The following is a 15550-nucleotide window of genomic DNA, read 5'->3' on the forward strand; positions in this document are numbered from 1 at the left end:
TAAATATTAGCAAACGTCACTACAGTCCAATTTTAGACCATTTTCATCACCCCCGAAAGCTCCCTCCTCTCCATTTTCCACCCCTGGACCATCACTGATCCACTTCCTGCCTCTATTTGTCATTTTGGGATAGGAAACATCATATTTTGTCACCAGCTACTTTCCTTTTAGTCTTTATAGCATACATGTGGCATTATATGAACTTAAAACATATATGTAGAAACTGTACTGGTCTCTTTGGGTCTGGGAGAGATGGTTCAAATACTAGTTAAGGAAAGGGCCGTTTGGCATGCTGGGGCTGGAGCAGCCAGCCAGAGGGAAGTGGTTCATTTGTTACCAGCCTTCTGTCATCTGCCTCTCTCCTGCCTCCGGATCCTCCAAAGCCAGAGCATCCCCCCGTGCCCCGTTGGAGTTGGTGTCTTTGCTGAGGTCACCCAAAATGCAAGAGGGGATTGCGCCACCACGTGTGGTCACACTTCCTGTCCTGCAAACTGGCTTCATGAGTAATTTCTGTTCCTTCCTCCTCCCACAGGGACTTCCTTCCCCGAGGTTCGGGAATTGTCACCCGGCGGCCTCTCATTCTGCAGCTCATCTACTCAAAAACAGGTATGGTGGGATGAGTCAAAGCTGTAACAGGAAGTGAATGGGGGGGGTCACTGTGTCCTGCAGGAGCCAGGGGTCTTATGATGGGGGCTCTGATGGCTGGACTGTTGTTTGGGTTTGAGTTCATGTTTTCCACGTGTGCAGGGAAGTTGAAGCACAGTTCACTGAACACGTACACCCACCCCAGCATCCCCAGTCATGACCAGGCTGCCGGGTACATATGTGCTTGCTGTATTGTAGATAACATGTTTTTGCTGAACGCTTTCAAAATCAGTAGCAGACGTTGTGACACTTAACCCCAAATGCTTCAGTGCCCCATCCCTTGCAATTGGGCCATTTTGCAGTCACAGACCCCACCAAGAAAAGTAATCAGTCCTGCATGTTATTTAATGTCCAGTCCATACAGGTTGCCAGTTGTCCCCAAATATCCCCCCTGGCTGATTTACAGCTGCTCTGATCAGTCCCCTGCTACACTCCATTGTTATGTTTCCCGTTTGCGTTACAGCAGCATCCCTGCCATTTCTTCTTTAATCACAACATTGACTTTTGGGAGAGACCCACAGAAGGAATTCCTTTTTTTTTTTCTTTCGTGTGAATTTCAGTTGCTTGAATTTAATAAAGAATCTTCCACATGGAGATTTTTTTTTTTCTATACTCCTCATGGTAGCCTCAAGTTTATTTCTGTTCTTGTGCAAGTCTGACTTGACATGGGCATATCTCGCAGCTTGAAACCCCCTCAGGCCTCTCTCGAAAGCATCTCAGTTCAGAAGGTGGACTGGGTGAGGGGAATACCTGGGGTGGGTTCTCTTTTCTCTCTAGAGCCATGGCAAACTGCGGCTCGCGAGCCACGTGTGGCTCTTCCTAAGCCTTAGGAATTCCCTAATTAAGTTAATAACAATGTACCTACCTATATAGTTTAAGTTTAAAAAATTTGGCTCTCAAAAGAAATTTCAATCGTTGTACTGTTGATATTTGGCTCTGTTGACTAATGAGTTTGCCGACCACTGCTCTAGAGCCCCTAGGGGTCTCAGTGCAGAGTCTCTATGCTGCTTCCCCATGGACTGGAGTGTCAGCCCTGGCCAGTTCAGCACTGGAAAGGCAACAAAAACATCCATTTTATAGATGGGAAACAGGCCTAGCCAAATTACTTGCCGTCCTCGTGGACTCCAGATCTGAAATTTGAGGTTAGACCTCTGACTAGGCTCTCAGCTGAGCCCTAGTCCCACCCTACCCATTTGCCATGGGAGGGCGTGACTGATGAGAGGCTGCATCAGATTGGCCCAGCTCCTCTTTCTGAGGGTAAGCCAATGGGCTGCCTCCCCTGGGTTCAGCTGGCCAATCAGCTGTGCCTGGACGGGCAGCTGCAGAGCAGCGTGTTTCAGAGTTCACATGGATTAGTCACAGAGGGCTTGGCCTACTGGGTTTCTGCTTCCCATTTTGCAGGTTGTTGAGGTAGAAGGGTAATAGTCTGCATTTTAATGAGTTTCCAGGGTATTGCTGATGCTTTTGGCCCCTGGCCATACTGGGAAATCCTCTGACCTGTAGATGGGAGCTGGGAGCTACTAGTAAGACTGCCCAGGTTCAGATCCTGGCTCTGCAGCTTACTGACTGTCTGTCCCTGGGCAGGGACTGCTGCTCACAGCCATGTTTCCTGCCTGAACAGAGAAGATAATAATAGCACCTCTTTGTTATGGCGAAGACCATGTTATTCAGTCTAAGTACATCTTAGAACAGCGCTGAGGAGTGCTGACCCAACAGCTGCAGTTTTGTGCTTGCTTGCCAGCCTGTTTGGGGAGAGCTTGCTGGGAGAACAGGTGGGCGGGCTCTCTCGTCACCTCCACAGTGGCTGTCACCCAGCGGTGGTCCCCTGGCCATGTACCATGTACCACAGGCTGGTCCAGGGCTGGGGCACCCAGGTGAGCAGGATCAGGACCTACCACCTGCCCTCCTGGTACTCCCCTTAGTGGTGGGGGACAGATGAGGAAGACTTGGGTGGAGGGACAAAGAGTGAGACACAGGCCTGGCCTTTATCAGATGGGAACAAGTGTGCTGGGGGGAGGGTGGGGACATCACTCGATTATCGTGAACTTTTCCAAAGAATTAATGTGTGAATTGAGGCTGACAAGTAGGATAGGTATGTTGGGGAAGGGAGCTCTCCTTCCCATCAGAGAGTGTGTGAGGATCATGAGATCCCTGTGCCCAGAGTGGCCTGTTGGAGGAACTGAAATTCCTTCTGCGGGAAGGAGAAGCACATGACGAGCAGTGTCCTGGTGGGAGCACCAAGGGCAGGAACTTGACCCAGATTATCTGCCTCGTGCCTAATGCAGATTGACATTGAAATCTTCGTTCCTGTCGTCCCCACTTCACAGAAGACTGAACTGAGGCCTCTGAGCTGAAACCACTGTCCTGAGGGCACGATGGAGGGTTATCTTGAAAGCCCCATCTTAAATTCACTCTTGGGAAGTGTGGCCGTAGACCAAGGTGTGACTTGACCAGATCCTGTAGCTGCTTGTGGAGAAGAGACCACAGGGACCTGCTCAGGGGCAGGGGACCCAAGAGGAGGCGGGAGCAGGTGCCCCGGGACAGGTAGGGATGGGGTGGCAGCCATGGAGATGGAGATGTACTTGGATCCTGTTGGGTTGGGATGTGGGAGAAGAGGTCCTGGTGTCCCACATGGGAGTGCCTTTGCTGTGTCCCAGTTCCCATACTCCCCTCCCCCACCTGACCATGGCATTCTAGGTCTCTTAATGATCCAAGTAGATGTGTGGCCACTTTGTGCTGGGCCTGGTTCCGACACCAGCGAGGCACTGTGAGTCCTCTGAGAGTCCTGGTGCTCCCTGAGCCCAGCCAGGCTGAGAGGAGAAAGCAACAGAGCATTGCAGAGAGTATACTGGGCACCAGCTCTCCTTTGGCCCAGAGGCCCAGGGAGAACACTCTAGGCAGGGCCAACAGTGTGTGTGCAGCTGTGAGATGAGTCTGGGGAGGGCCGGAAGCAGGTGGCACAGCCTGTCAGGGGCGGTGAAGGATTCAGGCAGTGGGAGCCTGAAGGGCATGCGGGGTGGGGAGAGCAGCTCAGCCCACTGGCTTTGTGGAGGAGGGACGGGCAGGAGCAGGAGTATGGGCCGGGAGGCCAGGAAGAGGGTAGCCTGGCGAGAAGTGATGGGGCCTGGCCCGAGGTGGTGCCTCGGGTGTGAAGGGCAATCTAGAGTGACCTCAAGGTGGGGAGGCCATCAAGACACCAAACAGCAGAGGTCCTGGGGTTGGGGTAGGCAGGTGGGAGGTGGGATTCCCCACTAATAGGAGGGAGGAAGCTCAGTGCAGTGGGAGATGAAGTGATGGCTAGGGCTCCTGGGGTTACGGCCTTGGGGCTGTGTTGTTCCTAGAGATTGACCTTTTGTCCGGCTGGATCTCTGGGACATGACTTTAGAGCTGCCACCCTGTACTAATGGGGTGACAGTGCACCCCGTGTGGCTGTGGTGTGGCCCTGAGACTGGGCCTCATTCCTCCCCTCTGACTCCTGCGACACCCAGTGGTGCCCAGCTCCTCCTCGTCCAGACTGGTCTCAGTGAGCCATTATTTTTAATCAGCTTAGGTTGAAAATTACCTCAGACTGCAGCTTACCAGGGTTTGGAGGCTCCTGAGTGAACCCTGCTCCTCCTCAGGCACCACCCCTGGCCTTGCAAACACTAAGTGCTGAGGACTGTTCTTGTCTGGAATGTGGATGACTAGGGCCTCCTGAGCCTCCCTTCCTGTCCTTGACCTTGGCCGGCACACAGGAACCAGAGAGGGACTTGGTTCCTAGCCTCCCGCCCATGGCTTTGAGGTCCTGACGGGGCCCTGTTGGCCTCTGGGACCTTACCGCCTCTTGGTTGCCAGCTGCAGCCACCTCTCTCCTCATCCTCAAGCGCAGCTCATTTGTTTCTGTCTCAGGCCTTCAGCCTCACTGTGCTCCCTGCCTGAAACACCATGCACCGTCCTCCCTGTCCTGCTCCCCTAGGGGAGCCCTCCAGCCAGTGCTGCTGTATTTCCTCTGCATCCCATGTTATGTGACATCATCCTGTTCTTTGATTTTCTTAATGGTCTCTTTCTGGCCTTGCTCCAGCACCAGTGGCACAAGAGCGGGGATGCTGATCTGCGTTGTCCATTGCTTCTTTCCCGCGCCCCCGTGCCCAGCCCAGGGCCTGGCACCCAGTAGGTGCTCCATCAGCCTTGGCCAGGTACCTAGGCATGCTCTAAGGCAGTGGTTCTCAACCTTCTGGCCCTTTAAATACAGTTCCTCATGTTGGGACCCAACCATAAAATTATTTTCGTTGCTACTTCATTACTGTAATGTTGCTACTGTTATGAATCGTAATGTAAGTGTCTGATATGCAGGATGGTCTTAGGCGACCCCTGTGAAAGGGTCGTTCGACCGCCAAAGGGGTCGCGACCCACAGGTTGAGAACCACTGCCCTAAGGGCTGCTGCTGTGCCCCTTCTCTTCTGTGGGCGGTTTTATCAACGACTGTGCTGTGCCTTCTCCCATGAGCCAGGCTCTGCCAGGGCGCTTTCTATAAAGCCTAGAGGCTCTGCAGCAGTTGGGTGTGCACCTTGTGTCTCCAAGAGGAATCCAAGCCGGGAGCTGGTGAGGGTTGCCTACGGGCTGACTGGGATGTCAGCAGGGCTGTCACCTTCTCCATTGTGTGCTCTTCTCCCGTATCACCAAGCAGTTCTCCCAATTTTAGTGGGCACTTCCCAGGTATCCTGCAGTTTAACTCATTCTGATACTAGCTACCTTCAGATCCCACCGGTTAAAGGCTCAGGCCCACAAGACTGTACCCCGCCCACCCCCATAGACACTAGTTACAAGTCCAGATTGTCATCTGTGCTTTTGACTGATTGGCTATAGATCAGAGGTTCCAGTGACCCCCTCCTTAAGTTTCTAGAGTGGCTCACAGAATTCAGAGAAACATCTTACTCACTAGATTTTCAGTTTATTAGAAGAATAGATAACTCGGGAATAGCCAGATGGAAGAGATGCACAGGGCAAGGTATGGGGAAGTGGCTTGGAGCTCCCAGACACTCCATCAGCACCCCCATGTGTTCACTAACCCAGAAGCTCTCCAAATCTGTTCTTTTGGGTTTTTGTGGAAGCTTCATCATGTAGACGTGAATGATGAAATCATTCCTTATTGGTGGTTGATTCAGCCTCTAGCCTGTACCCTCCTAGAGGTCACAGGGTGGGACTGAAAGTTCCAATTCTCTAATCACGAGGTTGTTTCCCTTCATAAACTCAGGTGTGGTTGAAAGGGGCTTGTTATGAATAGAGACTCCTTTATGGCTCTTATCACTTAGGAGTTTCTAAGGATTTTAGGAGCTCTGTGCCAGGAATGGAGAGAAGACTAAATATATTTCTTACTATGAATCACAGTATCGCAGCTTCCCAGTGGCAGTGTGTCCTAGACTGGGAGATGTTCTCAGCTTGTCTCAAGTCAGAGGGAGCTTGAGGACCAAACGAACTTGGGAGATACCATGTGCTTTGTCCCTTCTTGTTCGGCTAAAGGCTCTGAAAAGTCCCTGGAGATCAGATCCAGGTCCCTGGAAATTGGGTCTGTTAGATCCTGTGATACTCAGGGTCTCCCAAGTATGTTTGAGCCCCATGTCATTCCTCCTGTGCCATGTCAACAGGACCAGCATGCCTGTTGGTGCCTGGTATGGAGAAGGCAGACCCCATCTCCCGCTGCCAGAAAGTCAGCCTCATGGTTCTGCTCTTTGCTGGGTTCAGAATGGACAAGAGATGGGATCTAGGCATGAAAATTATGGCAGAGCCCCTCTGCATAGACCACTGAGATTCCCAACAACTTTGCAAGTGCCCCTAATCCGGCAACTGAGCTATTTGTGTGTTCCCATGGGCCCAGCACTGTGGATTTCATTGCTTTCTCTCGTCCCAGCACTGGGTTTTATGTTGTTTCTTTTCATTGTTCGGAAACTGAGGTCTTGATAGATGGGTGAGGCTAGGTAGTCCTACATCCCTATCTTCCTCCTGTCATCTCCCCAAATCATGTGACACCTGACTCACCTTCTCCAGGCCTGAGAAGCAGGTTGTTCTAGCAAGATATTTCACAATTCTTAAGAAATACAAACAAGCAAACAAACAAAGAAGAAAACGAAGAAGAGGGAGAGAGAGAAAAGAAAAACAGGAGAACCAAGATGGCGGCATAAGGTACAAACCTGTACGTGCTGCCCTCCACAACAACATTAAAATCACAACTATAAGACAAAACAGCTATCATCCAGAACCACGGGAAAGCTGATCGAGTGGAAGTTCTACAACTAGAAGGAAAGAAAAAAGCACATTGAGACCGAGTAGGAGGGGAGAGGCGCCAAGAACAGAGGTACAGGGGCGTGCGCGAGGCTGCCGCACCTTGGTGCACGGTTTGTTTCAAGACAAGCTCTCGAACGCACTGAACTCATTTACTGAGAGACGCTGGGGTCCCAGGCTCCTACGGGGAGAAACGGGACTGTCTTGCAGCGGGTTGGAAAGCGAAGGTGACTTTCTCACAGAGCTGCTCGCAGGATTCATTGTTGCTGTGGGGGCTCTCAGCACTCGGGGGAGTCTCGGAGTCGGAGTCGCGGGGTTGCTGACAACACCATTGCTGTTTGCTCCGCCCTGGGGACTCTCTGAGACCCCGCCCCACTACATCCCCTCCCAAGCTGTGCTCAGCAGCACAAAGGAGGCACCTGTGCTTTTGCAGCCTAACAAACTGCAGTGAATCGGAGAGCTCCAAAACTTCCAAACTCCAAACAAAGAGGAGAAATCTGCTGATATCACTGTAGCCCCTGCTGGGTGGGCCCACACAGTGGTTGACTTGGAGATCCAGGAGCCAGGTACTCCGGGTCAGATACCAGATTTCAGCTCCTCACATCCATAAGGGACACACTCAAGGAGCAGACCCAGTGAGCACCAAAGCCCCACTGCAGCAAGTCCTACCGCGTAAGGGTGTCTCCAGCACAGCAGTTCTTATAGACACAGTGGCTCCTCGCAGTCAGCCAAAAATGCGAAGACAAAGAAACATGACACAAATGAAAGAAATGGAGGAAAGCAAACTAATGGAGGACACAGAGTTCAGAACCACAGTTATAAGGTTACTCAAGAATCTTCTACGCACCTCTGAGGAACGTAGTGAGACCTTCAAGGCTCTTAATGAGAATGCCAAAAAAATGGAAAAGGACCAGTCAGAAGTTAAACATACACTGACTGAAATAAAGAACAATATACAGCTGAAACCGGTTTGGCTCAGAGGATAGAGCGTCGGCCTGCGGACTGAAGGGTCCCGGGTTCGATTCCGGTCAAGGGCATGTACCTGGGTTGCGGGCACATCCCCAGTAGGAGGTGTGCAGGAGGCAGCTGATCGATGTTTCTAACTCTCTATCTCTCTCCCTTCCTCTCTGTAAAAAATCAATAAAATATATATATATATATATATATATATATATATATATATGAATAATATACAGAGATCCAACAGCAGACGAGAGGATCCCAAGAATCAAGTCAAAGGTCTGAAATACGAAGAAGCAAAAAACACCTATCCGGAAAAGCAAAACGAAAAAAGAATCCAAAAATATGAAGATAGTGTAAGGAGCCTCTGGGACAACTTCAAACATAACAACATCCGAATTATGGGGGTACCAGAAGAAGAGAGAGAGCAAGATACTGAAAGCCTATTTGAAGAAATAATGACAGAACACTTCACCTACCTGATGAAAGAAATAGACTTACAAGTCCAGGAAGTGCAGAGAACCCCAAACAAAAGGAATCCAAAGAGGACCACACCAAGACACATCATAATTAAAATGCCAAGGGCTAAAGACAAAGAGAGAATCTTAAAAGCAGCAAGAGAAAAACAGTTAGTTACCTACAAGGGAGTATCCATACCACTGTCAGCTGATTTCTCAACAGAAACCATGCAGGCCAGAAAGGGAGTGGCAAGAAATATTCAAAGTGATGAATGCCAAGAACCTACAACCAAGATTACTTTATCCAGCAAAGCTATTATTCAGAACTGAAGGTCGGATAAAGAGCTTCACAGATAAGGAAAAGCTAAAGGAGTTCATTACCACCAAACCAGGATTATAAGAAATGCTGAAGGATATTCTTTAAGGGATAAATACCACATGATCTCACTCATTTGTGGAATATAATGAACAACATAAACTGATGAACAAGGACTGATCCAGAGAAGGAGAGGCATTGGTTGGACTGTCGGGCCCTGGAGGGAAGGTAGGGGAGGGTGGGGGTAAGGGGGAGAGATCAAACAAAGGACTTATATGCAAGCTTATAGGCCTAACCAATGGACATGGACAACGAGGGGGGGGGGGGGGATAATGTGGGGATAAGGTCACAGATGTAATATCTTAATAAAAAAAAATATATTTAAAAAAAAAGAGAAGTAGCCCTGGCTAGTGTGTCAATGGTTAGAGCATCGGCCCATGCAGTCAAGGATCTTGGGTTCAATTCCGGGTCAAGGGCACATACCTGGGTTTCGGGTTTGATCCCCAGGCCCTGGTTGGGGCCTGTGCAGGAGGCAACCAATCCATGTGTCTCTCACATCCATGTTGTTTCTCTCTCCCCCCTCCCCCATCCATGTTGTTTATCTCTCCCCCCTCCCCCATCCATATTGTTTCTCTCTCCTCCCACCCCCAACCCCATTTCTTCCCACCCTTCCATTCTCTCTAAAAAAGACAATGGAAAAAATATCCTGGGGTGAGGATTAACAAAAAAGAAACAAATAAAAAGAAATGCCAGCAGTGACCTACTCTGCCTTTGGGGTAGGGAAGGTGATCTTTTAAAAAAAAAAAATTTCTTTATTGATTTCTTTATTGATTTCATAGAGGAAGGGAGAATGAGAGAGAGAGAGAAACATCAATGATGAGAGAGAATCACTGATTGGCTGCCTCTACACACTCCCCACTGGGCATGTGCCTTTGGCTGGAATCGAACCTGGGACTCTTCAGTCTGCAGGCTGATGCTCTGTCCACTGTGCCAAGCCGACGAAGGCAGGAAAGTGAACTTATGACCTTGCTTTCATGGGCTGATGTCCTCCCAGGCTACAGTACCTGATGCTTTGTAATAGGCTTCTCAGTAAGGTTTTATTAAGCAACTGTTCTGTACCAGGCACCAGGGAGAGTATGACCAAAACCAAGTCCTCCACAGTCCCTCTCTGGAAATTCCAGCTCTAGTAGGGACATGCGAGCATATGGTGTGGCAGTGTGAGGAGTGCCGTGGAGGAGAGGACAGAGGGACAGACGGGTGCTGCTGGCATCGGGTGGTCAGGTTGGGTCTCCCCGTGTAGGGTGTTTAGAGCTGAGACCTGGAGGAGGCAGGGAACAAGTTGGGGGGGTGAGGGGGGGTGAGCAGAACCTCTTTCTAGAAAAGTACTGCAAGTGCATTCATTGACCCCACAATTAGGACTAGGCGGGAAGCCCTGCGGTGGACGATGGTGGCTGACTCCTCTGGGTTGGCAGTGTGACTGCTGGACAAGGGCCCACTTTATTCCTTTATTCCTGCTGTGCTCCTGGCTCTGGACTGGGTCCCGTGGAGCCCCAAGACCTGATTACACATGCTGACCCTCCTCCCAGGGAAGCGCACTTGGCTAAGAGTGTGGGGGTGTTTGTGTGGCTGTTGAAATACTGTGGCAGGGGCTGGGAACCGGAGGGACTGGCTTTGTTATCTGCGCTTGAGGAAGAGGTTTGGAAACGCAGCAGCTGGGCTGGGGACCGGCAACGCTCTGCGGTGAGGACTGTGGCAGGCAGACTGGGCAGTAGCTCAGCCCTGGCTGCTGGGAACGAGTTGAGAGGGAGCTCTCCAGGAATCACGGGTGATGAGCTCAACCCTAAGGCCTCTGACTTATTGAGACCATGGATAGTTAAGTCATCTCCACATTTGAACACATACAGGGTTCTGGAGGCCTTGGCTAATAACCCTTCTTGTCTATTTCTCCTGTTTCGATTTTCCTCATGGGGAAACCAAGGTACAGAGAGTGAGCCTGGACAGTAGGCAGGCCGTCCCTCCCTTGTAGTCTCCTCTAGGTACAGAGCATGCTCAGGACATGGGGAAATGTCACTTCAGTGAGATGGTGCAGGCACAGGCTCTCTGCCTACCCCTACCCTTACCTGCCTCCATCACATGGACTGGGGTTGGAGTCAGGCCATCCCTTCCAGTTCCTAGTATGTTGGGCCTCTGTCAGACCTGCTGTGACATGCTTATGCAGTGTCCATCTTCCCCGTCAGACCAGGAGCCTGGCTCGGGGCTGGGCCTGTGTCGCCCCCTGTCGTTAAGTAGTGCTTTGGGAAGGAGGGAGGGAGGGGAAGACAACAGATGGCCCTGCCAGACCCTTCCCTGTCTAGACTTCCAAATACCCAGCTTGGTGGCTTTGGGGGTATTGGGCCACCCCAAGAAGCTGAAGCGGGAGCCATATTCTAGCAGAGTGATTCGGCCGTGCATAAAATCATTGAGCACCTACTGTGTGCCCAGAAGGAGCCCCGAGGACACAGCGCACAACAAGAATCAGGTCCCTGCCCTGTGGAGTGGACCTCCCAGCTGGGAACCAGAGAAAATACACAGGATGAGAAGGTAAATGGTATTGGAGTGCTTGGAGGATGAGAAGGATAAGGCACTGAAGAGGGAAAGAGACTGGGGAGGCCTGTCATTTCAGGTGGGGGCCCGGGCAGGCCTGCAGAGAAAGTAACGCCTGAATGAGGAGAGGGAGGGAGCCCTGAGCGTGCCTGCAGACGAGAGAAGAGCCCTGAGGTAGGAGCAGGCCTGGAGTTGTGAGCAGGGAAGCTGGCATGACTGGAGAAGGAGTGAGTTGAGGTCAGAAATGGGGGGGAAGGAAAATTTGTAGGGCCTTGTAGATCGTGGTAAAGACTGGCTTTTACTCGGGTGAGGTGGGAGACATGGAGGGGTCCTAGGAGAGGAAGGCCGAGGTTTGGCTTTAAAAGAGTCAGTGCCACGGGGAGAGAGCAGGCTTGGTAGAAGCTTTTTAATGTTGGTATGACCCTGGAACCTAGCACACGGTTCCAAAGTGGCAAGGAGCCCAGTAAAGAAGGCAGGTGGTGAGGCCCAGCTGGCTGGCTCAGTTAGTTGGAGCGTCGTCCCTTACCCAAGAGGTTGCAGGTTTGACTCCCAGTCAGGCACATGCCTAGGCTGCAGATTAGACCCAGGGTGCGTGCGGGTGAAGGCAGCTGGTGAGGGAACCTTCTGCTGCCCACTGACAGGCTGGGGAGGAAGCAGGGCCTTTCCAGCACCGTCTCCTGCATATCCTTGACCCACACAGACTGGAGACTGTCAGCACATGCAGGGCCCTGGGGGCCACAGCTGACAGGTCCTGGTCCCATAAAGATGATCCACAGTGACCTGGCTCTAATGGGGGAAGACACCCAAGATGCAGGATGGAATGCCCAGTGACATCGAGTCAGGAAAAGCTCCCTAGAAGACGTGACAGGCAGGTAGACCCTGGGAGAGGAGGAGGTGGGGCCAGGCCTTCTAGGTACCAGGTTTGGCTGGGAAAGGTCTGCAAGGGGCCTTTATCATCCCACATGCCCCTGAACTCGTCCTTGAAGGGAGATTGCCTCTAGCAGGTGCTGAGGCCAGGGCCTTGAGCCAGAAAAGAACTGAGGTTTGCTGTGGGGGTTGGAGCGCTGCTCCATTTTTGGGTGGCTGCTGCAGGAAGAGCAGCGAGTGTTTCCTCTTGTCCCTGTGGAGAGCTGGAGCGTGACTGTCCTTGGGAACTGGGTCAACTGATGGGGGTGGGGTGGGTGATCCTGGATCCTCCAGCTGGTGTCCTCATTGCCCCTGCTCTGAGTGGCCAGTGCCCATGCTGGACAAGGTCCTCATTGATCTGAGCGCATGGTGTTCCCCTGATCCTACAGAGCTTCAGAGAGGAATTGCCCGCAGGTGGCTTCACAATGGCCATGTGACTTGAGAGCCACTGCCTGCAGACAGATTATCTGAACTCCAAATCTCAGCTCCACTGCTGAACTTGGGCCAAGTCACTTCACCTTCCTGGGCCTCAGTTTTCTTATCTGTAGTACAGGCATTACAGAGATGACTACCTGCTGAGGTGTTCACTTGTGAGGAGCACACTGTGGCCAACACAAAACAAGGGCTGAATGTTGGTCATAGTTTGTTAGGCTACTGTGATGGGAAGGCGAAATGAGTTCCTTGAACTCATTTTTTTTTCCTCTTGTGACCTGTGGGTAGAAATTCTAGATCTCTCTCTCTCTCTCTCTCTCTCTCTCTCTCTCTCTCTCTCTCTCTCTCTCTCTTTCTTTTGGTTAATCCTCACCTGAGGATATTTTTCCCATTGATTTATTTTTTTTTACATTTTAGAGAGAGAGAGAGAGTGTGGATGGAAGGGAGGGAGGAATTGGGGGGGGGGCGAAGAGAAAGAGAGAAACATTATGTGAAAGAGACATCAATTGGTTGCCTCCCACATGGGCCCCAACTGGGGCTGGGGATTTAACCTGCAATCCTGGTACGTGTGTGCCCTTGACTGGGAATCGAACCCGAGATCCTTTGGTACCTGTGCTGACAATCTAACCACTGAGCCCACTGGCCAGGCCTCCATCCTTTCTTTTGAGTTAGCTAATGATATGCCTGTGCTGCGGTTTATGTAGCCACGTCTCTTCCTGGTGGACATGGAAGTGCTTTCTAGTTTTTCACTTTGTGAAAGCACAGTGGGACACATTTTTGCATCTATGTAGTGGTCCAGCTCTTTAGGCTGTTTGCTGTGTGACTTATTTCCCTCTTTTTAGCATCTCTGTTTGGCAGGAGCCGTGATCTCTTAGCCTTGTTCCCAACATTTACTATGAAAATTCAAACATAAGGAAAAGTTGAGGGATTATTTGGTAAATACCTGTAAACTCAGTAAATACCTATGTCCTACAATGAATATTTTTTATTCTTTATTCCATATCTGGATTTGGATTTCTCTAGCTTGATGACAGGACCAGCACTGCCTTGCTGGTTACTTATTTTCCCCTCCATCTCAGTGTCGATATGGCTTTCAGACATCCTGGGCTCAGAAGGCATGCAGTGGCCTCTTACATCCACTTGAGGCCCTGCCCAGAAAGCATTTTGTCTGAAGGGTTCATGTCTAGGTGGGGAACCCCTTGAATAGCCAGGAGGGGCGGAGGGACATTGAGACAGGCTTCGGTGAGGCAAACAGTAACGCTCTATTCCCCATACCGTGTGGGTGCCTGGGGGAAAGACAAACGATCCCAGGGACGTGTGCCAGCTGGCAAGTGTTGGTGGCATGGAAACACACTGGGACACAGATTTGCATCTTTCACCATGACCCACGGTGAGGGAGGTTCTGCATCCTGACCCGGGACTCAGTCTCGTGTATGACACCACAGCAGACGCTTCATCAGCTTCTGGTTGCTCAGTGGTTGAGTATCGGCCTATGAACCAGAAGGTCACTGTTCGATTCCTGGTCAGGGCACATACCTGGGTTGTGGGCTCGATCCCTAGTAGGGGGCAGCTGATCAGTGATTCTCTCTCATCGATGTTCCTATCTTTCTCCTTTTCCCTTCCTCTCTGAAACCACTAAAAATATATATTTTTTAAAATGTATATAACCCATGATCTGAGTGATATGTCATATTTCCTCTTTTATTCTGTTCATCCAAAAAGAATAAATGTGGTCACATCCATCTGTTGATTTTATTTTTTTTATTCATAATATGTCACTATGTGTATGTAGTTTTGCAAAATGCTTCATGAGAATGTCCGTTCCCTGGGGATGAGATCTTTGCCAGTTTTGCTCCTTGTGGAATCCCTGAGGTCTGGAAGGGGGCTTGGTCTGTAGGAGCGCCCCACCCCCCATCAAATACTTGTCATGAGGATGACTCTATTGCTCTGTGGATTCCTAGAATGACTGTGACTGATTCTTCACTTTCTCTGCTTGCAAAGCACCTGTCCCACAAGGCGGTCTGCTCCCCACCCGCTACAAGACTGCTTCTCTTTCTCATTTTAAACATCTTTCTTCCCTTTGCAGAATATGCTGAATTTTTGCACTGCAAGTCCAAAAAGTTTACAGACTTTGATGAAGTCCGACAGGAGATTGAAGCGGAGACCGACAGGGTCACGGGGACCAACAAAGGCATCTCCCCAGTGCCCATCAACTTGCGGGTCTACTCGCCGCACGGTAGGCAGCATGAGCACGTACCTATCGCGGGGGCAGAGGGGGGCAGAGGAGAGCTAACTGCGCCGGTCACAGGTTGAGTCGGCCTGACTGTCACAAAGAATATGTCCCCTCCCATTTTTCTCACATCCACCCAGCCCTCTTGATCTGTCACTTCCCACTTTTGATAGAAAGGTCATACTGAGAAACTGATCTCAGCTCTAAGAAAAACAGCTGCCAGGAAGACTGTCGGGAGTGGTGGGGACTGGGGCAAATTGGAGCTAGACGCTCCTTTTACTTCTTTATGGATTTATTTTGAATTGAAAGAAAATTTTCTTTTCTTTTTTTTTTTTAAATATATTTTATTGATATTTTACAGAGAGGAAGGGAGAGGGATAGAGAGTTAGAAACATCGATGGGAGAGAAACATCGATCAGCTGCCTCTTGCACACCTCCTACTGGGGATGTGCCCGCAACCAAGGTACATGCCCTTGGCCGGAATCGAACCTGGGACCCTTCAGTCCGCAGGCCGACGCTCTATCCACTGAGCCAAACCGGTTAGGGCTGAAAGAAAATTTTAATTAAAGTTGACGTTCAGTAGTTTATTAGTTCCAGGTGTACAGCATAGAGGTTAGACATTTATATAACTTAGGTGATACCCCCCGAAAGTTTAGTGTCCACCTGACACCATACATAGTTAAGACAGAATTATCGCCTGTACTCCCCGTGCTATGCGTTACATCCCCCTGACTATTTTGGAATTGCCATTTTTGTCTGCTC

General features: G+C 50.5%; 1 protein-coding gene across 13 annotated transcripts in view; it reads left to right on the top strand.

Moving 5' to 3' along the window:
- Window positions 1-15550, top strand: part of DNM2 (dynamin 2) — an 87353-nt gene that overhangs the window by 29046 nt on the left and 42757 nt on the right. For all 13 annotated transcript variants that reach the window (XM_036314639.1, XM_036314635.1, XM_036314636.1 and 10 more), the window contains exons 2-3: window positions 533-606; window positions 14645-14794. In XM_036314639.1, the coding sequence (XP_036170532.1) occupies window positions 533-606; window positions 14645-14794 (224 nt within the window). The remainder of the gene's footprint in view (window positions 1-532; window positions 607-14644; window positions 14795-15550) is intronic.

The sequence above is a fragment of the Myotis myotis genome, unplaced genomic scaffold, assembly GCF_014108235.1.
Source record: "Myotis myotis isolate mMyoMyo1 unplaced genomic scaffold, mMyoMyo1.p scaffold_m19_p_6, whole genome shotgun sequence".
NCBI classification, from domain to species: Eukaryota; Metazoa; Chordata; class Mammalia; order Chiroptera; family Vespertilionidae; genus Myotis; species Myotis myotis.